At 38.2% G+C, this 23,266-nt stretch overlaps 1 protein-coding gene across 16 annotated transcripts in view; it reads right to left on the bottom strand.

Moving 5' to 3' along the window:
• The window catches only part of TENM3 (teneurin transmembrane protein 3), a 407,967-nt gene that overhangs the window by 34,266 nt on the left and 350,435 nt on the right, over positions 1–23,266 (bottom strand). For 14 of the 16 annotated variants that reach the window (XM_039700050.1, XM_039700051.1, XM_039700048.1 and 11 more), the window contains 9 exons: positions 20,579–20,795; positions 19,395–19,514; positions 18,734–18,995; positions 11,899–12,166; positions 11,203–11,346; positions 7,400–7,649; positions 6,960–6,980; positions 1,514–1,746; positions 770–924 (listed from right to left, as the gene is read on the bottom strand). In XM_039700050.1, the coding sequence (XP_039555984.1) occupies positions 770–924; positions 1,514–1,746; positions 6,960–6,980; positions 7,400–7,649; positions 11,203–11,346; positions 11,899–12,166; positions 18,734–18,995; positions 19,395–19,514; positions 20,579–20,795 (1,670 nt within the window). The remainder of the gene's footprint in view (positions 1–769; positions 925–1,513; positions 1,747–6,959; positions 6,981–7,399; positions 7,650–11,202; positions 11,347–11,898; positions 12,167–18,733; positions 18,996–19,394; positions 19,515–20,578; positions 20,796–23,266) is intronic. The other 2 variants (XM_039700052.1, XM_039700058.1) reach the window with 1 other exon arrangement.

Here is a 23,266-nt window from a genome sequence, read left to right as displayed (position 1 = left end):
AGGATATTTTCCATCTGCTGTAAGCAATCACGACTGAAGAACTTGCATGAATACATGCAGCAAACTAAAGTTTCCAGCAAGGCAAGGGGAACAATATTCAGGCATCCATTTTATTGAAAAGAAAGCCAGTTGCATTGAAACTATAATACAGGCTGAGTTTCCCCTCCAATAAATGCAATACATTTTTTCTGCATCACAAATGCATAAATAACTATAGAGACAGATATTAATGTCTAAATACTTATCAACAGTATTCATCTTTTATTCTTGTAGTAGCAAAAATAACATACTATCTTCCAGATTGTGAAACACTGTACTCCATTTTTGGAACATACTACTACTGACATGTCCCTTCTTACCTACACATGTTTTTAAGACAAATAGAAAAATACAGGGGTTTTGTGTAAATCCTGTCATTCATTCTAGTAAGCTAAGGATGTCAGCAATTCAGAAAACATCAACATGCCAAGATAGTTCTAACAGATATGCCATTCTCCCAGTATTTACTACCAAGCTTAACGTTTCCTGCTGATAGTTTTGCTGTTCTAAACCAAACTGAACTTTATGGGCAGAAAAATTGAATACAGCAGCATTTATAGCTAAGAGAATACAGTGCAATTCACGCCCATAGAACAGGCTGCTTTCCCCCCCAAACCTGCTGTTAAATATCCATCACACTCCACCCAGTTTTGTTTTAAGGGGCAGGAAAGCTGCATTTCATTTTCTATCCCCAGCTCAGTTTTCCAAATTTGCAGCAACTGAAAAGTACCTGGCTGATGTGCATGCTGGTATCACAGGTTAGAGGTCGTGCTGAGGTAAGGTCATTGGAGCCAAGCAAAGTCGATATTATTCCATTCTGATCCACTTTTCTGATCATGGTCCCATCAACAAAGTAGATTAACCCATTCTTGTCTATTGCTATTCCTTCAATGAAGCAAAAAAAATAGGGTTTTTTTTGCTGTACTACAGTGAATGTATTATCCACAACTAAGGGTATAGGTAGCATGTATCTAAAGGAAATTGTAGGCAGAAAATCTGGTCTCAAGCAGTAGGTAGCAATACAGCTTGTTAATTTATTTTGCATGACAAACCAGTATTCAGCATGAAATCTACTACTGTTGATTGCATTTGCTGTTCATTTGCTTTGTGTGTTGGGAAGGGACTAGCTTTTAAGCTAACTTTAAACACGGGATAAATGGAATCAAAAGCAATGCTCATTTTAGATATTCACTGCTGTCTGCCAAACACATAATCGAAATGCTCTTATTGAGTGTTTAAAAATGCTCAATAACCACTCAAGCCAAATGCTTCCTATAAAATCAACCCTAATTGATTTAAAAAAAAATCAGTCCCCTGTAGCTCTCTTCCTCTATAGACTTTCTACTTGTAAAAAAAATTACTCAAATCTCCAATTTTTGAGTCAACTATTGAATTCAGTAATTAAACATGATCATGCCCCCAGCTCTGAACTTCTGTATTATTCTGAATGTTACAGAGGGAGAACTGTTTTTACCTTTAGGGCTCATGAGAGTTGCCTCCACCGCCTTGCCTCCATCACCACACCTTGCCTCATCGAACGGCAGGCACTGCTCCCCCGTTCCTCCTATAACCTCAACATTTTTGGTCAGGTCTTTCGCACCAGTGAGCGACTTGGGCCGATAAATCCTGCGTGTGTTTGTGTCGGAAACGTACAAATCTCCCGTCACGGGGTCAGTTGCCAGGTAGTATCTGTGAGCTGGGTTGTTGCTGCAAAATGGAATAACACATTGCAGTATGCTCTAGTTAACTGCAGCTAACACTGGATCAAGGAGAAAATGGTTTAGTTCCTACTCAGTGCGCAGTAACGCAGACAGTTAAAGTCAATGGTGATGCTCCATGCATAGGTAGCACAGGTCATGGCCCCATAATGGTTTTGGTCCACATTTCTCATCTGTGTCACAGGCAGCCCCATCTAGATTACTCCTCTGGGGAAACAAGGCCCATTTTGTCTTTGATGCTCTCAGGCCAGTTCAGGCTCTCTCATTAGAGACTGCAAATGTCCCTCTAATAGGCCAAATCAAAATACTGGAGTTTAAAACCTTCTAAGAGTTCTGGGAACCTTGATCTAGTCCCACATATTACAGCAGGAGCCCAGGCCTCACTTCCACTTTGTTAGTATTATCCTATCTGTTTTATTATAATTTATACAAGGCTGCTGGGGTTCGTGGTTTATGTAATTCATAAACAGATAAGACAGAGTTTGAATGATGAGTTCACAGGAAAGAGATAAGACATCATTCATAAGTATTTGTTTAATCCACTGCTTTCAAATGCGTGATATGCATGATTTAACACATTAGGAAATGTCATCTCTTCCACCAGAGACCAAGCAGAGCTTTTCCATTCTTCTTAAGTCAGAGTCATATTTCAAATAACTGTACACATTGGCAGAAAACCGCTAACTATGCCAGCACAGTCTTTATTACAGTGAAAATATATATTGCTAACCATTTTCCCAGAACCATACATTTTGCCTCTCCACTGGTGCCACATAATTGAGAATTACTGTCTTTTCTTCCCTGCTGGTGAAAAAAACAGCCCTGGAGATTACCTTTTGTGTTGATATATTATGATGTAGAAACTTAACCCACTGCAGTTGGGATTCCTGACCTAATTTATGGCATGAAGAGCTGAAATAAGGTCATGTAAATACATGAGGTAATTTCAGATGCTCCCCTCATGGATTGAAGCAGAGTGTCAGAACAGTCACTTCTGATGTTTGCAAAAGTGCTGCTTAAACAGATCTACCAGTCTGGTGGTAGCCAAACATCTGTTCACAGAATGCTACACTTCACGTTTGGTAAATACGTAACTGTGCTCATGTAACACATTTTTATGTGCTGCCACTTGGAAAATGCAACAGAGACCAACAGGAACAACTTGTGAACAAATTATGTCTTTTAGCAGGGACAGATTTTTATAGCCATCCAATTACAAAAACACAGAAAAAAATGTGTTGCATAAATAGGATTTTATTTGGTTTTAAGACTTTTAACATGTTGCTTAAGAACGAATGAAACCAAGTGAAACAGACTAATGAAATCAAATACACAGTGATTAGCACCTCTTTAAAAGCTCTGCTATTGCACTGAGTGCTGTACATCATGTCTGAAAACAATCAAATGCAGGCTTATTTTAAATTTCTGTCTGTTACAAATCTATTATTGCCAAAGTGCTAAATAGTTGGTAGGTATTTTCAAAACCTTAATTTATGCAGCGATCATTTAATATGATCAATGTGTAGTATACGAATTATTTATACCTCCATAGACTGCAAATTAAATTATACCCATTTACATGATTACTTTGGTCTTTAAGAAACTTTGCAAACACTTCAAATACAAATACATTGCTAGATGTGAAATGTGCAATTAAATTTTATTTCATTGTAATTTAAAATAAAGTTCTTCCTTCACTCTGCTGAAATCGAAATTAAAGTACCTCTCTTCAACCCATCTAACATTGCCTCAATCATATTTTTCAGCCATTGGAATAAGAAGTCATCAAATCAAAAAGTAAGTAATTTATTCCTAACACAATTATTTCCAAAAAGAAATTTTAAAGCTCTTTTCTTCATAAATATGAAGATGTACATTCTAATTAATTCCAACAAAAAAAGAAATCAGGGGATGAGTTCTCATGGTGAGTACTGCATCCTCATCAAACCAAAAAAATACACCTGATAATTTAAAGGTATTTTCTTAGGGAGTGCATAGGATATTACTCCTGCATGAATAGAAACTCTCCAACCTGCCCTATGTAGATGTCTAATGGCTCCTTTCTGAGCTGATACAACAGGTTAAGCTCAGCACTTCTCTTCAGGTGAAGGCTGCACAGCAGAGGAGGCTTGAGCCAACAGAAACCCCCAACAACTGATGGGAGAAAGGCACAATCTGAGGAGCTGAATAAATGTCAAGTGAAAACAACATTTGTTTTCTAGTCAGAAAACATCCATGAGCACTATGCAGATCTCAAAAATAGCTGCTGGGATAAGCAGCCAGCAGCTGGAAAGCTGCAGAGTTTATGCAATTTCATTGTACCCTGAAATGAAATTAAGCTTCTACCTTCTACCTATAACAACAAATGCAAAGAAATGAAATCCCCAGCCCATGACTTATTGACTCATTCAGTATTGCCTAATCACTTTCAGTAGCCTGCAAAACATGGAGTTACATACCCACACTGGCTCCTGTGAAGACAAATGTCTAAAAATTAACTTGTTCTGTCTATGCTGAATAATAGTAAGTGCTTTGAATTAAAAGTGTGCACATACATGCACAGAGCTGTAAGGATCTATTGCCCTTTGCTTTTATCTTGCTTAGGCAGATCTTTTAATTCTTCAGCTGTCAGATCACCTGGACTATTCTCCACGTACAGATTTTTCGAAAATACTCCTCCCGCTCAGTCCCTGTCTTTCTTGCCTTCACTATGTGCCCTCTAAACCATATATCCCCTCAAAGCTGTTTTTATGTTTTGTTAGACTTTTGTTTTCTGGCTCTCTATAGATTTGGGATAGTGCCATAGCCTCCAAAAGACCTCCCTGTCTTCAAAGTCCTTCTAAAAATTACTTCTTCCATGAATGTCTATCAGCATTAATCACCCACAGGCAGCAGTGTGTATAAAGACATCATTTCAGCTTTGAGACTGAAAAAATGCGAGGTCATTGATACATGAGAGGAGAAATCTGATCTGCATTCTCCCTCTATAAAATAGAGTACAGGCTTCTTGAGGTAGGAGACACATCACACTGTGCTGAAGCACTGTGTTTATAGGCCAGGAAAGGTGAATGCTTGAATAGACAAGAGATCTGAACTAGCATTTAGCCTCATTCAGTAGTTTCACTTAGGGAATGCATTTTTTAGTGCATTTTCTTCTAATACCTAGCAATTATATTTGCAAAGTGGTCTGTTGAGGGCTTTTTTCCAAACTGCAGTTTAAGTAGAAATCTCCTCAGCAGTCTGAAAGGCTTGCCAGTGAAACTGGACTTTTGCTCCCTTCTCCTTTTTCAGGCCAGACAGATGTGCTTCCCTCTGCAGCATTTCACAGGACTCTGCACAAATCCATGCAGCCAAAAGAAGGTATTTGGTCTCACAGTGTGTCCTTAGCTGGAGAGCCCATGGCAAGAGGATTTGGTGGATCCTAAAAGTTTACACATCTTAAATAAAAGGCAACTAAATGAATAGAATAAAAAGCTGCCAGGGGATATTAGGCATAAAGATACCACTCTTGACTTAGGAAGTCTCTATCAGCAAATCTCTAAGGCTGAGAGTGGACATTGGGAAAATGTTGCATGATGTGAGAGAAAATGCAGACTCGTAATAAATCGTGTTGGGCTGCACAGTGGGCTCCACACCTCCTGCCTACTGGCTCCACAACTGCTCCTGCAGAGCCAGTTCTCCACAGTCTTCTACAGCTCCTTCTGCCCCAGGAGGAACCCCCACTTCACAGCTGCTATATGGGCCCATGCTGTTACACTCATTTGTTTGGTATGACTGTAATTTTGCTACACAGAGCTTCTGCATGTTTAGACATGAATAAAACAGAAAAGCTTCAGTATTCTCCCTCACCAACTTCTCTGACATGCAGGGATCCAGTTTCTGAAACACTGCAGTTGAGGCTGTGACCACAGTTCTGCCAGAGGCAGGAGAGGGTGGTGCTGCTAAATCACAGCAAAACAAACCTCAGTATGCATCCACTCTTTAATCCCTTTTTGTACATTCCACATGCCCATTTTAAGAATTTTTCCACATGCTATATATTTGCCAAGACAATGTCCTATCTAGCTGCAATCACAACTTTGTGATACCACAAGGGATATAATTCTTTTAAGAGTAGTGGAATGCATACAAATTAATTGTAATAGTGAAACCCTAAACCCACCAAACAGAAGAGACTGCCTTCGAGTTATCCCTGGGAAAAAAACCACAAAGACCAGTTCTGATCATTAGCACTGATGCAGACACCTTATTTAGTCATGGAATTTTTTGCCTTATACATCTGAAACATATTTTTGAAAACACAAAACCCTTCCTCACACAGAAGCATGTCCAAAGAAAAGTGAATTTAAAAAAACAAGGACAACAGAGATATGACTCTGGGATTTGTTTAAAAACAAGGAAGGAAAATGATTGGCAGCAAAAAAAGAGAAAGGTACCAGTGGGCCTGCTAAGCTGTATTCTTAGCAGTTCTGCCACAAATGTTTGCAGAGTTTCATGTCTGCAGCAAGATTTTAGCATAACTGTTTTTTTCCTCCTTATCAGCACCAGCTGCTGTGGCAAAGCAATTCTAAGCATCCACCTACTCTTCTGTTCTTGCCATTATTGTAGTGATGCCAGGACGAATGAATGCTGTACTATAATCCTCTGATTACTGTTGTTTCTGTGACCAGTTCTGTGAGCCTAGGTGTATTTTAAAATAATCTTAACTCCTAGAGGTGTGTTATTGTTATTTCAACTTCCATTATTAAAAGAAGCTCACCTTTAAAGAAACAAATCTGTTAAATGAGAGCCTCAAAAGATTCAACATCAAAAAGCTAATGAAATGAACTCCCTTGATACTTTTATATGCCATTCTCATCATATTTGGCGTATCTGATTAATGAGTGAGTTTTGATAGGATCAGCAAAAGAGCTGCTAGCAAGGAGTGAGCAGAGATGAGGGAAGAGCAAAGGAGGGCACACACAAGCATAACAAGAAGCCTGACTGTGGACAGAGAGTGATGAGAAAAGAGGAACTCATCAGAAAGGACGATACAGCCTGACAGTTGACATAACTAAAACATATGAACTCATTATTTTTGAAAAATACTCCTCTTTTCTAGTAATACATCTCAGAAATGACTTGCCCATTATAAGCATTCATTTGTTAAAAAAGAAAGAAGAACAGTTAGAAAAATATAAATCTTCTTTAAGGAATGCTTACCTATGTCTAAAATCTTTATTTCTTGGTGGGAGCAAGTAAAAAAGAACAGAAAAACATTATTAGACAAACATTCAGAAAGGATGTTAAAAGACGAGAGAGAAGAAGGCAACATTTACATCTATCATTAGTGAAGTGTTGAATGATAGTCCATTGTCCACTTAGGTTGACCACATATGTTAACCCTTAAAAATAAAATCTGCTGAATTATTACTTTGGGTAGATTAAATTCTCACATTTAGATAAGCATAGTTACAGTATTTTATGAGGGTAAAATGTTTTCATTTCATTTTTAAATACTTTTAAAATCTTTCGACTCAACTTCTGTTTTGTTCCCAAAAGCATTTGCAAACTCAAACTTACACAATGTCAGAAACTTATTTAACACTTTAATTTGCCACAGTAACTCATAACTCAAAGTCCAGGATGAGAAAAAGACATACCTGAGCTCCAGAACACTAGTTACATTTCCAGATGGGAATATCCGCCGAACGTAGTTGAAATCCCCCACGTACAGACTGCCATCTATGCCACAAGCTAAGGCAACTGGAGCCAGCAATTTATTACCATCAGCTTGACCATTGCAGCTTGGACAGGAGATGCTGCGTCGTCTCCCGTTGCCCATAATGCTACTGACAACTGGGGGTTGCTGAGATATAAACTGATTTTCACCATTCCCTTTGTAGAGGATTCCTGCCAGATAATATTGGAAAGAAACCAAACCAAAATCCAATAATATTTATAAGAACTCTGAATGTATACACATAAAATGATGCAAAAGTATTGTAAATATTCTTTTAGCTAGTTAGGGGAAGTTCAATGAATTTTTATTGTTTCACCACCATGTTTTCCTCACTACAGATAACAACTTTATTAAAACATCTGTAGTTATATTTAGGTTATGAACATGCAAACATTAGCTTATCTTGTCCACAAAATTTAGTAGAAACACTAAATATTGTAGCTCTTAAAACCCCAAAATGTTTTTTTCAGTTGTTGTTTTTAAATGTTAATGATTTTTATAGTTATAATTCAGAATAAAAATTGTCATGCTGGAGGAAATGTTAAGCATATTAATGGAGGGAAGGTCTGTGTTCCTACATCTTTAGAGTTTTGAAATAGTCCAGAAAGGACTGAAATTCTAAAGTACTTTATAAAACACGAAAAATAATATTCCTAAAGTCCTAGTATAACTAATTATGAGTATCATGTCGAATATAATCTGAAGTGGATTACTGTTGCAAATTGTAAATACTAATTAAAGAGCCACTTCAAAAAGTTGTCGATTGCCTCAATTTTACATTGTAGAAGATTCTTTACTCAGCTCACAACAAAAGAGTTCCTCTGGCAACAAAGCCTGCCTCAATACCATATCTGCAGTTATAGGCAGTTATTAAAAATGTCAAAACAACAAAAAAAATGTGGTGCCAAGCCAACCTGCCTCTAAAACTTAATTCTGCTTTGAGGCATGAAAGAAACAATAATTTTGTGAAGACAAAGCAATATGCCAGCAGTATTTTTCTTCCTTATAGCCTACGTAGGAAATCTGAGAGGAAAAATGGATGCTTTATGTTAAATCTTCAGTCTTGTGGGAAAAAAAATGTATGTTAAAGTGTGAGCAATGAGGGTCCTGGAAAATCTCATGATGAATGCATTAAGGTGTCCTCTACAAATGGTCAGCTATTATGGTCCTACTCGTAAGTCACCATATGTCTGCCTGTGGTATAATCCATGTAAACCACATGTCACTTTGTACTGGGCAGTGATCTGGGTTTTACTGATTGCATGCCCAGAGTTCCATGCAATTTGGAGCTGAAGGATACAGTAATCTTTTAAGAAGTTTAGAAGAAATTTAACGTGTATTTCTCTTTCCCTCCTCACTCCCAAAGTGCACAATTTGTACTGAAAGGTAGGAGAAAAATACCTTGCTTTCCTCTTTAAATGTTTTAGGTGTCTTCACTGCTTTTAATGTTATAAAATGCAAGAGATTATAAATGTAAAACCAATAAATGGTTTATGGAAACCTAATGGCAAGTAATCTAAATAAGTAATCTAAATCAAAAGAGGAAGAATGTATTTTTCATGAATAGTTAAAGCCAGAATGCATTAACAGTGTACGAAATCCCCTCTCCTATGATTACATCATTTATGACAATCATGGCACTATAATTTTGTCTGAAATAGCTGAGTTCTACAATTTTCATCAGAGGAATTCTAGAAGTCAGCACAGTGCACTATTGCACCTGATTTATTCTGTCATTACCTTGAAAAATTGGTCCTTCACATTTCTCCTCTATTATCGCAGAGTAAAAGATGTACATTAGACTATTTACTGCAGTGGTTTGGATTTCCGTGCAAACACTGTCTGCACTCTCTGCTGAATAGATTTATGCATCTCATCCACCTTGTCATTACAACTCTCCACTTGGTTTATTCAATTAGACACATGACACTTTGAAAAGTCATTACTTGTCAAATGTACTCTTCAACAAAATTTAAAGCCATCATCAATTTATCCAGTGAACAGAATCAATCTTACGTGTATATTTATAATTATAGCTCTTTACAATTTTAGACGGATTACTTCACAGTAATTTGCACAGTTTTTTTTTTTTTTTAAATTTTAAATTAGGTACAATGACACCTTTTCCCTTGATTTGGTTACCTTATTTCCTTACAGTCAGAAGCAATGCTTTAGGTTTCGACTACCGTGTTAGACGTACTATGGGGAGACCTTCATGGAACATCAAGTACTACAGAAGTGACAATCTTCCTGATAATTACTCTAGATTCCTCTCTTGCATGAAAACCAAGTGCTACCAACTACTACTTTAAGCTATGTGACTGCTTATTTAACTTTTCCTACATACTTCCAGCCAAGTTTTTCCAAATTTCTTCCTGTTCAGTGTTGAGCTGAGGTTTCCTATCATGGCACCCTGCAAACAGCTGCTGAGCAGCGTGCTTGACAAATAACACTGATGCCAAAGTTACTGGGCAACAGCAAATTGCAGCTGGAGGGAGGAGTGAGAATACGAGCAAGCAACAGCTCTGCAGACAGCAAGGTCTGCAGAAGGAGAGGAAGGAGGTGCTGCAGGTACCAGAGCTGAGATTCCCCTGCAGCCCATGGGAGAAGACCACGGTGAGGCAGCTGTGCCCTGCAGAACATGGGCGCCCTTGGTGGAGCACATATCCACCTGGAGGGCCCATGGCAGAGCAAGGGGATGCCCAAAGGAGGCTGTCACCCTACGGAAAGCTCATGCTGGAGAAGGTTTTTGGAAGGGCCTCTGGACACACAGAGGGAGGAGCCTGTGCTGGAGCAGGTTTGCTGCCAGGACTGGAACCATCTGTTCCTGAAATACTGCACTCCACAGAGCAGACCCAAACTGGAGCAGTTGTGAAGAACTGCAGCCCATGGGAAGGACTCACACTGGGGAAGATCATGGAGACATCTGTGTGGGAGGGAGCCCAGGCTGGAGCGTGGGCTGAGGAGGAAGGAGTGACAGAGACAGGCTGTGGTGAACTGATCACAGCCCCCATTCCCTGTGTCCCTATGCCACTGGCAGGAGGTGGAGAATTCAGGAGTAAAGTTAAACCTGGAAAGAAGGGAGGATTGGGCAAGTTGTTTTTTAAGATTGGTTTTCTTTGTCACTACACTACTGTGATTTGACGGGTAATAAATTATATTAATTTCCCCAAGTCAATTCTGTTTTGTCCATGACAGTGACTGCTGAGAGATATGTCTCTGTCCTTATCTCAACCCATCAGCTCTTCATTCTATTTTCTCTCCCCTGTGCAGCTGGGGAGTGACTGGGTGGCTTTGGTGTCCAGCCAGAGTCAACCCACCACAGCATATCCAACACAGACTGATGAATTTATTCATGCATATGTACTTTTAGGATGCAGAAGCATGGCATTCAATGTAAATCATAGAAACAAAGAATATTCTGAGGTGCAAGGGATCCACAGGATTATTGAGTTCAACTCCTGGCCCTGCAGAGGACAAACCCCAAGAATCACACTGCGAGCCTGAGAAACTGTCCTAACACTTTCTGCCAACTCTGACTGGCTTGGTGATGTGACCACTTCCCCAGAGAGTGAGGAAGTACAAAGCATTTACCATTTGCAAAATATTCTACAATGTCATTTTTAAAAAATAATACAGCAAATAGCAAAAAGTTTGAATGAGAGACCTAAAGTGCAGGACAGTAGAGCAGTAAAACTAGCAAGAAAAAAGTTAACTCCTTACCATTCTGAACATCCAATACATGATGTTTATCCAATGTCCAACCACCCATGTTGGAGGCATCCAGCTCATAACCCTGCAAAATGGCAGTCCTCTTTTCCCAGAGAGTCAGATCCAAGCAAGACTCATACTCGTAACCTACAGACACTGAAATAACAGCACATGTCCTCATTAAGTACAGGATCTCATTCTGCAGAAGAGTTTGAAGAATGGGATTTCCTTAGACTACACACATTCTTTTGCCCTCCTAGGACAATTCCTGTGGCTTCTTAGACATGTTGAAGATACTAACCAGAATCTTAGGCCAGTAAAATATTTTAGTTATTAAGAGTAAGTGAATTAAGATAGGTACAGAGGAAACCCATTTTGTGATGTAAGTCATACTGCTATTGTGCTTTACTTAAAGTACACAGAGTGTGCAGACTAAACATCATTATTATTAGGCTGAGAGCTACTTCATGGGAAGGAAAAAAAGTTTAAAATGTCATTTTTCATTAGAATGAAAAAATGTTTCTTTTTCCTTCTGAAGAAAATTTTTTCTTATAATTCAAAGCTTAGATTAGTATTTTTCAATGCTTTAATATCCACTGATGTAATTTTATTCTGCAAAACATTTTCTTAATGGATACAAGCATTTGAGGTGTGCTTCCCTACATTCAAGACAATGCTACAAGTACAAAAATCCTCTGTAACACATACCAACAGCTTCAGACAATCCGTAGACCCTCTGATTGTATGCATCAGTTTTATCCCATATGAAGGTGTATGCTAGATTTGGGGATGCAGGGAACCATTTTTGGAAAAGTCTTCCCACGACTGCCACCATAAGATGAACCTTCATTAAATTAAAAGGTATAACAGATTGGGTCATAGTAATCTTCAGGACAGATTTATATCCTGCAGCTCTGGAGCTCAAGTATGATAACTTCAAATCAGTCCCTGGTATTGTTGTCTCTTCATGAAGTACCTATGCATTGTTAAGAGAAAAATACAGTATTAAAATTATTTGGAAATTAAACAGAACAATGCAGCTATTATAAAAGGCTGCCTAACATATTACATGACAATCCATTAGGAAATATAATCTATATTTGGCCTTCATGGTTAAAAACCCCATAAATAAATAACAACTTTCACACTTTTTATAAAAAGTCAAGTCTAAATTCTTCACTATACTGAAGCTGCTTAGTTGCTACTTTCTGCTCAAGCATTTCAAAATTACCTCCTTTATTTTTATGGGGGACAAAAGAAGCATGAGAAAACATTCCCAACTGATTTTTTTCCTGAAGAGGCAAAAAAGCATCCTTCAATTAAGTGAAAATTGCCCCTTATTGTGCTGCCACCCATGTCCCAACTAATAAAGGCATGTCTAATAAAGGCAGTAGAGCCTCTAAGGAGAGAAAAGCTTGCGATTTGGTTTGGGATGCCTAAATTCTCCTGTAGGAGCAGGAAGAACTTCTAGGTATTTTAATATTTGCATTACCAGTGGATTCTAAATACTTTAAACTAGACCATTCTTCCATTTATTTTGAAGACAGGTAAGTAGGATGCCTCAGGGGAAGTTTTTCCATATTTTCTGATCAATATTCACTACTCAGATATCAGCTTATCACTTTCACATTTCTGAGAGGTGAAATGAGTCAATTTTATTTTTAAAAGGTTCCTCCCCTCCTCTACTTTGTCACTGCCTCTGAGCTGAGAAGCTTTTGTGCGTGATGGATGGATGTGAAATGTTTCTGTGTAATGTGGATAAAAGCAGCCTATATTGTTCTATGCCTCAGTCAGAACATAAACACTGCAGCCAGCACTTGGATTGAACAGCTACCAGATATCCTGGTTTATTGAAACAAACAAAAGAAGAAAAATGTATCTAGACACACTTGTAAAGGTAATGTTTCTTTGGTGAAGAGTTCAAAGGATGCTGAAGCACAAGCCCAGAACCATAGTGGTGTTACAGGAGCACTCCTGGGAAGTAAATTAAAAATGGTTTATTTTACTTTTCTGACTCCTGGTCCTGAAGTTTGAAGACCAAACATGACTTAGTATTAGTGGAAAGCAGAGTTCAGGAAGAGCACTGTGACAAATAATAGACTTAAGACTTCAGTGGGTATAAAAACTGGCTACTAAACAAGTGCTGCTAGCTCTCTATGCCAGAGAAATCCTTAGACATGGCTTCTAAAAAACTGACTGTGTTGAATAGGGTAAAGTAATGTGGTTGATGCTCAAGGAGAACAACACACACTACACCATCCTCTATATTAGCATTATTGTTGGATCTACAAAAAGGTTTATACAGAATTAATTATATCTACTTCTTCCCAATAACAGTAACAAAATGTCAGAAATACTACTTGACTCATTGTTTGGCATCATAATTATTTACATCTGATACATGTCGACATAAAACTGTTGTTCTCCAGTAAAACTATAACAGAGCTGTAGGAAATAAAAGTATGAATTGGAAGCTACAATACAAATAAAATTATGATTTTTAAATTCTTAATTCTTATTATTTGAATATTTCTTTGTTCCCCACCAAGAACCTGGCTGAAAAGAAATGACAAGTAGTCACCTTGAAGGAGGTGAGTATGGCCTCATTTCTCTTTGTAAATCTAGTCTGTTTTCCCTCAGCTCAATATACAGACTGTCTAATCCAGAGAACAGGCAAATCTTTTCTACATGAACAAAACCACCTCTCTCTAGAGAACTAAGTGATTGTGAGCACATTCCTTCTCTGAGACTTTGAAGGAAAAGCACAAACCACCCAGGAACGAAAGACAAATGCCTCCTTAAGACACCAGCAGGACTCTCATATACTGCACATTAAAGTTAGTCTAACAGATGGAGGTCTCTGTAAGCAAGAGGAGAAAAAGAAATAATATGCTTGTAATAGGACACAATTTAATGGACTTCAGTGGTCTCCTGTTACGACCATTGCTTCTTTTACAACTGCAACTGTGGAAGAGCAGTGTTAAACACATAGGTGGTCTTCCAGTACTCTTGCCTGAGATAACAGGCAATAAAGAGGACACCTTGAAGTTTCAATTTTCAAGAAATTCCACTGTGTATTTGGATTACTATCAAATTAGAAACTAGGACACTCATGCAGCTCTCAGCGAGGTTTAAAAGAAAACCTAAACCCCTATTATTAGTTTCTGCAGAAGCCTCAAATGCCTGCTGGAAATCTGACATATAACTTCCTTTTTTCCATAAAATATCCCCTGTAGTAACTTATTTTCTAGATAACTTTAGAAATGTATAGGTTATGCAACTCAATCTCTCTCCCAGAATCAAGCATTACAAAGAGAATTAAACAGTTTCATATTCATCCAAAAAGGTAAATCATCAGGCACAGCAGAGATCTCCTATGGGAGCCATGACAGCACATCAATTGTAAAGCAATCGGGAAAGTCACCAGGAATAAAAGTCACATCAGGAATCACCAACACAACCAAGCTGTCTGTACTTCACCTTTTCCAGACTCAGTATCAAACCACCTTCTGAAAGGCTGATCCCCTAAGGGGACTGAGTTATTGCCCAACCACCAAATTCTAATGGCTGACATTTTACTTATGGATGATCAAGCTTCTCCTAAGGACAGCTGTGAAATATTTAACTTAGGGGACTGAGATAAGGGTCACCTCAATTTTCACAGGGTTTGTCGTCCTGAGAGTTCGAGCTGGTGTCTGAGACACATAAATTGTTCAGGGCTCCTTGTCTCTCATGGCCAGCAGGACTAGAATATTTTCCTGCTCCAAAATATGATATGATTCAGCTGACATGCTGTGATGGTATTCAGAACACTGAGTAAGTAATTCAGTTAGCGGGAGAAATGCCTGCTGTGTTGCTGTAATTTTTTTTTTTGGCAAATTGAACAAATTCAATAGAGGATTTGAGGACAAATTTCACAAATGAGTACAAACTCTAGTCCTAGTGTCAGAAAAAAGTTGTTTGCTGAGAAATAACAGCTGAGCTGCTGCATTAAAATGTAACATAATCTAGGTTTGAGAGGGGTAAAAATGGCATTTTTAGATACTAGCAACTGCTGCTATTACATAAAGGCTGAGATTATGGAGTACCAAAATTATACTTTAAGCAGAAGCCGAAACTGCTCATTTCAAGCAGAAAAAAATATTTTCCTTTTTTTTTTTTTTAAAAAAAAAGCCTTCCCCTACAACTGAAGGTCATAAATTACCATTTAAACCAAGGAGAAATAAAAAGGGTAAAAATACTTGGTTTTTCTAGATGTAAAACATGGTTTAGGTACCACAGAGAAGAGGGGTAGGAAAAAGCCACATGCATATAGAAATACAAAAATGTATCTATAACAGAATAAAGAAAAAAGTATGTATAAAGTCTGAAACAGAAAGCAAAAGAGAAGAAAACCATATAACCTGTTGGAAAAGAAGAGATTTATAAATGGAGATATTCGATTCTACAGTAATCTCCATTTTTTTCTCAGTATGAACTTGAAATTCTGAAGATTTTAGGTAAGTGAAACTAGGGTGCAGCATCCATAGAATATTAACATGTTTAGATATTCTATTATGTTGTTAGCTTAAAGGTTAAAATAAGTTAATTTCTTTGCTGAAAATCTAGCCACCGTGAAACTACCAATAATTATTTTTATTAAGTCATTGAGGCTCATATTTTATCCTCTGGGTAAATAAATTTTGCCAAGCTCTGCCACATTACTGCCAGTACTGAGAGAGAATCTGAGGAGAAGAAGCCTGAATATATAATTTGAAGGAGAACATCTAGTTTTCATCCTCTCATATACTTGAAGTGATGAAAACAAGAGGCTCAGGACCTGCAAAAGGCATCTTGCAAGCACACAGAACAGTGGATAGCAGAAGTTTAGGGGAGGGAAACCCTCAAATACTCAGTTTCAGAAGCGCTCACTGTGACTCACATGGGCTTCTGCCAGACCACATGGCAATATATGGAAAACAGACATTTTAGGAAATTATTAGGAAAAAGAGGGTAACAATATTACCTAATACATAAAAGCAGCTCCAGCTTAACCTGAACTCCCTCATCTGCATGCAGTTTATTGCCTCATTCCGCACTGATTAATCTCAGCTACTTAAGTCTAGGCAAAGCATGGTAACTTGCAATTAATAGTAGATAAAATCATGCCTGAGCAGTCCAAATTTAGCTAACATGTTATTATCAACCCTCTTGAGTAATGATCTGTTAGGTCTGTGATCACCTCTTTACCCACTGTGTTTGTTCTTTCCCCTTGCTCGCCCTTTTTTTTTTTTAGAGTTTTCTTTCATACTGCTCCTTTGGCACAGACTTTAATTCCTCCTCTGATCAATTTGGGATTCATAAGCCACTAAGTACACTCTTGGAAACATTATCTCCAAGGGATGATGAAGCACTTCAAGGGATGATGATTACAGCAGCTCATCATTTTCTCCTGCAGTACGTGATGGTGAGTGCTGTCACAGCACACAAACAGGGTGGCTAATACTGACTGCAAGAACATGGGGAACAACTTCTTTCTCTGTGCTTTCCTCCAGGCTCACAGACTTTAAACTGGCATTGCCCCTTTTTATACAAACAGATCAGCAGCAGTTCCTCTGGAGCTGAACATACAGTTTTGAACAGTATCTGGTTCTGCCCATCTTTTATGAGAAGAGTGATTTTTTTGGGTGACAGATTGTTGAGCATTATGCATTTCTGAGGGGAACCTGACCCGAAGGGGTACATGACAGTCACAGCTGTGCAGCTCCCACTTGCTGAAGGAGAAAATTATGTGTGGGAAATTTATGTGTGGGATAAGCAAAGAATATAGAAGAAAGCACTGCTTAATGTTTTCTTACATAGTGTTGAATTGGATTTTTGCATACATAACAAGAGTACCATTTTCCCTCATCATAAATCACCCAGCAGCACCAACTGCCTAGGATCCACTGAGAGTCTCTCTCCTTCCAGCTGGTTTCCTAGGGAGACAACTTGACCCAACAGTTCTGCCTATCAGACCTCCCACCTCACAAATTTTGAACCTGGTAGACAATTTCAACCACAATTTAAGTAACAGTAGAAATCTCTAAAGATAATTCAGTTCTTTTATGATTGGAAAAAAAAAAAAGGGCTCTGGTAGGGAAGAAGTCAATTTGGGACTCGCATGAGAAAGAAGGAAAGGCTGAATGCAGCCTGTGGGGAAGGACTGGATGTGACAGACAGATGGAATTACAGCAGTAGGTAGGAATTAGTAGGAGCCCAGACCTCATTAGTCCCACTACTCATGAAATAACTTGTTTACCTAGACACTACAAGGGGTTTTTTAAAATTTGTATTTTTTTTACATTCTTCCATCATAACTTTTTTCTTGATTTATATTTATCCATGCTATCTTCCACAATTTCAGGAACTGAATCTATCATCTGTTGCCAAAACAAGTAAATCAAAACAAGTAAATCAGAGCTGTTTTTCAGTGGACTCTGTTTTGAAAATACTTTCTTTTAATTGACTTGCAGCTATCAAAGGCACAGAAATAATAGTGAGGATAAAAGCAACAATTTCCTAGCACAGTCTAGATTTGTATGAGTGTTTAGTCATAATTTTCTTACATCTTTCCTTTAAACTTGCTCCTACCATGAACTGCTTAATGATTTAGCTCTTTTCTTAAGAGCTCTGCATGAAAACATTTGAATACATTTTCTGTGTTTCTCTTGAAGAGGCAAGGACATTTCTTAGTGAATGCGAAAAAGAGTGCTCTATGTAATTATGACATTGTGGAAGTAGGGGCAAGAGAAAGAGGGAGAGGGAAAGAGGGAGGCAGAAGGAGGACTGTTTCATCAGGAAAAGTTTGAAAATCAATGCTATGATATATATTACTTCTGAAAATGCAACTGAAATGCTTTAAGAGCCAAGAGACTATTCATTGTATTAGTGATTATTATTTGAGATGGAGGAATCTAATACACTTATCTTGAAAAAATTTTAAAAACCTCCCATTTCATCTGCAGTTTTTTCCATTTAAATCAAGGTTTGGATGTCAAGTCTTACTTTCAGTACAAGTTCTGAAGAAGGTGATTAGACCACAAGCTCACTGGCTTGTCCTCTGTGTTGCAGAGTTCTTTTACTTTATAAAAATCTGTGTGTCATACTATTTATTAGGACTAAACAGATAATTCAGACTGTGTGTATCTTTAGAACACAGTGGAAAAACACCTTTTGTTTTCAGTCTCCGAGGTGACTTTTAACAAGAGGGCAATCCTAAAAGGCCAATGTACCACAGAGTACCCTTTTTATGGGCCAGTGCTTGAATGCTAAACACATTCTGTAAATTAAGTGATGCAAACAAATGTACTCATGTACACACAGCTTTCTTACTTTCCATTTTCAGATGAAATTTTTAAAATCATCCCACAGAATAAATAAATTGCTCTGAAAAGAATCATATGTTGGAAATTCCCAGCACTTACTCAGAATTACTTATTTTTGAAGAGCGCTGCATGGGTTTTATTCTGGTTGCTGAACACTAGCCTGGCATAAAATTGTGTTTATTTGAAGCACACCTTACCTGTGTCTCTGGGATGATGGGACTATCTTCAGGAGAAATTCTAAAGAAAGTGGACAAAGGCGATGACACGATAACGGGGTTTGGCCTTACAAATCCGCTTAGATCACAACTGGGAATGTCATTCTCTTCCTTCTTCATGACAAGGGTATCCATGACATAAAAGACATTCCAGGGAATCCATACTGTGTGATACTGTGTCAGGAACGGTGATCGCTCAAACACCAGGGTCAGAGAGGCACCACCATTCGCTACCAAGTCAAACCTAGGGAAAAACCCCAAGAGGGCTAGCTAGTCAGCAAATTCCCAAAGCCATCCACAGCCTCTATTTTACTGATTGATTCTTCATTCCATTGTACTGCTCTGAATGCAGAATGGCTCTACTGGGAACAATGGAGAAATCAATTAAATTACATTACATTATACTGCACAGAGAGAAGAGAGAATTTGGGATGCTGCGTTTAAATTAAGCAAGTCCTTCTACTTCTAAAGTATATAATAATCAGCATGTTTTACATTTTAAGAACATGCAAAGTACAATTTTAGTCTATCAGCTTCCTGATGTCTTTTTTCCCCCAGATTTTATTATCTCAGTTTTACAAGCAGCTTTTCAGTAACACCTCTGCTGTCTTTATGACTTATAAGCGCTTCAAAAGGAACTTACATTCCGTCCTGGCGAGTGATTGTATATCCATAGTCTGGATAGTGTAGGAAGGAAACATTGACTCCAATGAGTGGTGTTCCATCAGCAGTTAATACTTGGCCTCTTATCACAGATGCAAGACTATGAAAAAGATGCAGGATCAAATTACAAGTTTGGGGGTTTTTGTTCTTTTTGCATGAATAAAAGCTAGTGAGTGAACACACACACATCCACCCTCAACCACCCACCCACCCCTCTCCACATGCTATCAACTATCATTTAGAAAACATTCCTCAGATTCTAACCCTTTTACAAGTTCATATAATTTATACTGTATAAACAAATGCCTTACAATTTGCAGATAATAATTTTGTTTCAGTATTGTTGATTTTACTTTGGTTTATTTTGTCTGTACTGTGATACTAAGACCAGAAATTAGCTGAAGAATTTTAAGAACTTATAAACTCTATATGTTCTCACTATAAGTCATATTTCTGGCAGACTCTTAAAGAAAAATGTACTTTTCAATTAGTATCAAAGCAATCTGTAAAACTGCAGGGACTATGAAATACAAAATTTAAAAGAGCAATAAGGAACATTGGTGAAACAACTTTTAATCAACTGCTGTGCCCAAACACATTAATGCTGTTAAATTACTGCGAACGCAGTAGTTCTAGTGTAAATCATCTTCTTTCACTCAGTGAGATCCCAGACACCTGCTTCCTGTTACTGGCTTATTTTCAGGTCATTATTGCTTCACAGAGCACCAGTCAAATAGTTTATGCAATTATACTGTCGTGCACTTAACAGTTCTATTACATTAATTCATAATTTATATTATTTAGTGAGCTCAGTTTAAAAAGTGCAGCTTTGCTTTTCCTTCTGAAGTGTTTTCATTGCTTTGATATATTTCCAACTGTGCTAGCCCAAATCAACTGGTTAAATAAAGATTTATTTAATCATTAATGAAGTGCCCTGTTAGAATACAGATACTAAGCATGGCAAGTACCTTCTGTAACCTAGTGGCATTGGTAAATTGAATTTTGCAGGAAATGAGACAAAAAAAGCAATTTGATATATTAAGCTAAAAAGTCTTTGCTCAAAATCCACACCAGAAATTTGCAGTCATAGCAGATCTTCTCCTCACATGAATCCCCCTCTCCAGTTTCTTCTGTGTTCATGAGTGCAAGACGAGTCCTGCTCACCTCTTATTGAAAGGGCTTTCCCCAGGTATGACATGGGTGCTGTCTGCTCCGATGAGGAAACTGATCCGGTCATAGAACGCTTTGGCAGCTTGCTGGGACGGCGACTGCTGGCTTTGGCTGATGATGTCTTGGGGATCAGGCAGCCCACGACAGTAAGGCTGGTTTTGGCAAGAACTCTGCAAACAGCAGTCAGGATCCATACAGTCAACTAGCCCATCTGTTGGCAGAAAGTCACACAAATGAACAAACTCTTCCTCCTGCCCCTGTGCATTGGAATGAGCCAGCCAGCAGGGAGATGAAAAAAATTATGTAGTATGAAAGAATACTCATAATTAAGATTTTAATGAATTCACTTTCAATTAAACAAAGAGAGTTTGTTTCCACTGAGTTCTTAAGCTCCCATGGAAATCCATGCAAGCTGAATATACTCGGTATACTCAGTATCATGTAAAAATGAGCCTATTTATTCAATACTTTTCTAAAAACATGTTGAACAAACCAGAAAATGAAGGCACTCAGGCTCTGCATACACTGTTAACTTATAAATATTAAACATTTTAGGTGGAACTAATTAGCTTTTATGTGAGGTTATTTGACTTGCTGGAGAAAAGAAACAAGTAACTCCCACTCTGCTGTTTTCCTCAAGTTTCTTTAGTAATATCTATGCTGGAAGTAGTTTTAAATATTTCACAACATGTATCAAGGTGGATTCCTTTATACCTTGGCAAAAAGATTTTGTTGCTAGTGGCAAGGCAATTTCTACAATTTCTTTACATGAAAATTTATGAGAGAACAAAATCTTTATTTAACATTTAGATTTTATTCTGAATAAACGGATGGGAAATGCTGGCCAGTATAAACAAGATTTAAACACATGGGTGCTTTTATCATTATGTGCTGAAATATTCCCATATGTGGAACATTAGATCTGTCACATCCCTGGAAATCTAATTTGATCAAAGATTAAAATCAAGATCAAATTGATAACTACTAATTTGCTGTAAGTAAAGTCATAAGGAAAATGAGCCTGGAAATGACAGCTACAGAAAATTTCTAGATGAATGTAATCTGATATCACAGAGCTGATAATTGTTTCCCCAAAAGAACAGCAAGACTGAAATAGCTCAAACGTTTTATTATTCCATTTAGCTTCGAGAGGGAGCTTGCTTGCTGCACTGAACTGAAAAATATACCAATGTAGCACTTGAAGGAAACCCATGACTGCTTGTCTCACAAAAGAATCTGCCTTGAGAGTAAAACTACTTTCTGAAGGGAAAAATAGCATCCATTTTTGTTCAATCATATGTTGAAAGACTGTAAGTAAACAGAGATTTTCTAAAGGTATTCTTCGAAGTATTGCTGTGCTATGTGGATCAGTTAGAGGACTGGCAAAATAGTAAAGGAGTGGGATTTCTGTTCTTTTGCACATCTAAAATTCTTATTTAACTTGCCTGACTTTGAAATCAATTCAGGGAAAATAAAAGGGCTGAAAAAAGCACCATTAAGTATATCAAAGTTTAAACATTTTTAAGAGACAAGAAAGAACATTGATTTTTCCTAGGATGAGGACACGCCAGAGGGTCACATTGCCATTCAGCTAGACACTGACAGGCTGGAAAAATGGGCTGCCAGGAACCACATGAAGTTTCCACAATGAGATGTTCAAAGTCCGGCACCTGGGGAGGAACAACCTCCTGCACTGTAACACAGCTTTGTGGAGAAGACCTTGGAAGTCCTGATGGACACAAAATTAACACAAGCCAGCAACACTCCCTTGCAGCAAAGAAGGTGCCAACACCATCCTGGGCTGCTTTAGGAGCACACAGCTCTGTGTGCAGGCTGGGCTTCCTGGTACAAGAGACATAGACATAAGAGAAAGCTCAGTGAAGGGCCATGAAGACTGCTAAGAGCTTGACACATCTCTCCTACATGGAAAGGCTGAAAGACTTGAGAATGCAGAGCTCGGAGAAGAGAAAACTTGGGAGGGATCTCATCAATGCAAACAGATGGGAGGCTGTAAAAAAGGCACCTTCCAGTGGTGCCCAGCAAGAGGAAAAAGGCAATGGACACAGACTGAACAGCAGAAAAATAGTTTTTATTGTGAAGGTGGCTGGATACTGCAACAAGTTGCTCAGGGAAGTTGTGAAGCCTTCATCCTTGGAGACATTCAAAACCCAACTGGGTACCTACCTAAGTAATCTGCCCTAGCTAATCCAGCTTTGAGCAGGGGTTGGGACTGGATAGTTTCCACAGGCCTTTCCAACCTCAAATAGACTGTGACTCTTGTAATTTTCTAGTCTCATTCTTGTAAAATATAAAACCCTTTCCTAGCTGAAGTACTGACCTCCCTTGTTGGTTTTAACTCCAGAAGCCTGGATCAGTGTCAAAGCTGGGGGTACTGATGGTTAAAAGAATATTTTTGGGGTTTTATTTATCCGAATGGTCCCCCATGCAATATCTGGTGCAGTTGCCAAAGAAATGCTCAAATTTCTCCATTCATCTTTGTTAGTTTATAAAAAGCAAATGTACATCTGGAGTATAGTCTGCAGGTCATAAAACTGCATGAGAATGACACCTTCTGAACTAATCAGCTGGAAATGCATTTTTACAAGCCTCTCCACTAACATCAATCAGAGAAAGAATCTCATTTTCACCAGCCAAGATACAGGGATATGCTGTTTGTTATTT

The sequence above is a fragment of the Passer montanus genome, unplaced genomic scaffold (genome assembly GCF_014805655.1).
Source record: "Passer montanus isolate IOZ18808 unplaced genomic scaffold, ASM1480565v1 scaffold14, whole genome shotgun sequence".
Classification (NCBI taxonomy): domain Eukaryota; kingdom Metazoa; phylum Chordata; class Aves; order Passeriformes; family Passeridae; genus Passer; species Passer montanus.
Note: the sequence above shows the minus strand (reverse complement) of the source record. Positions and strands in the feature narration are given on the sequence as shown.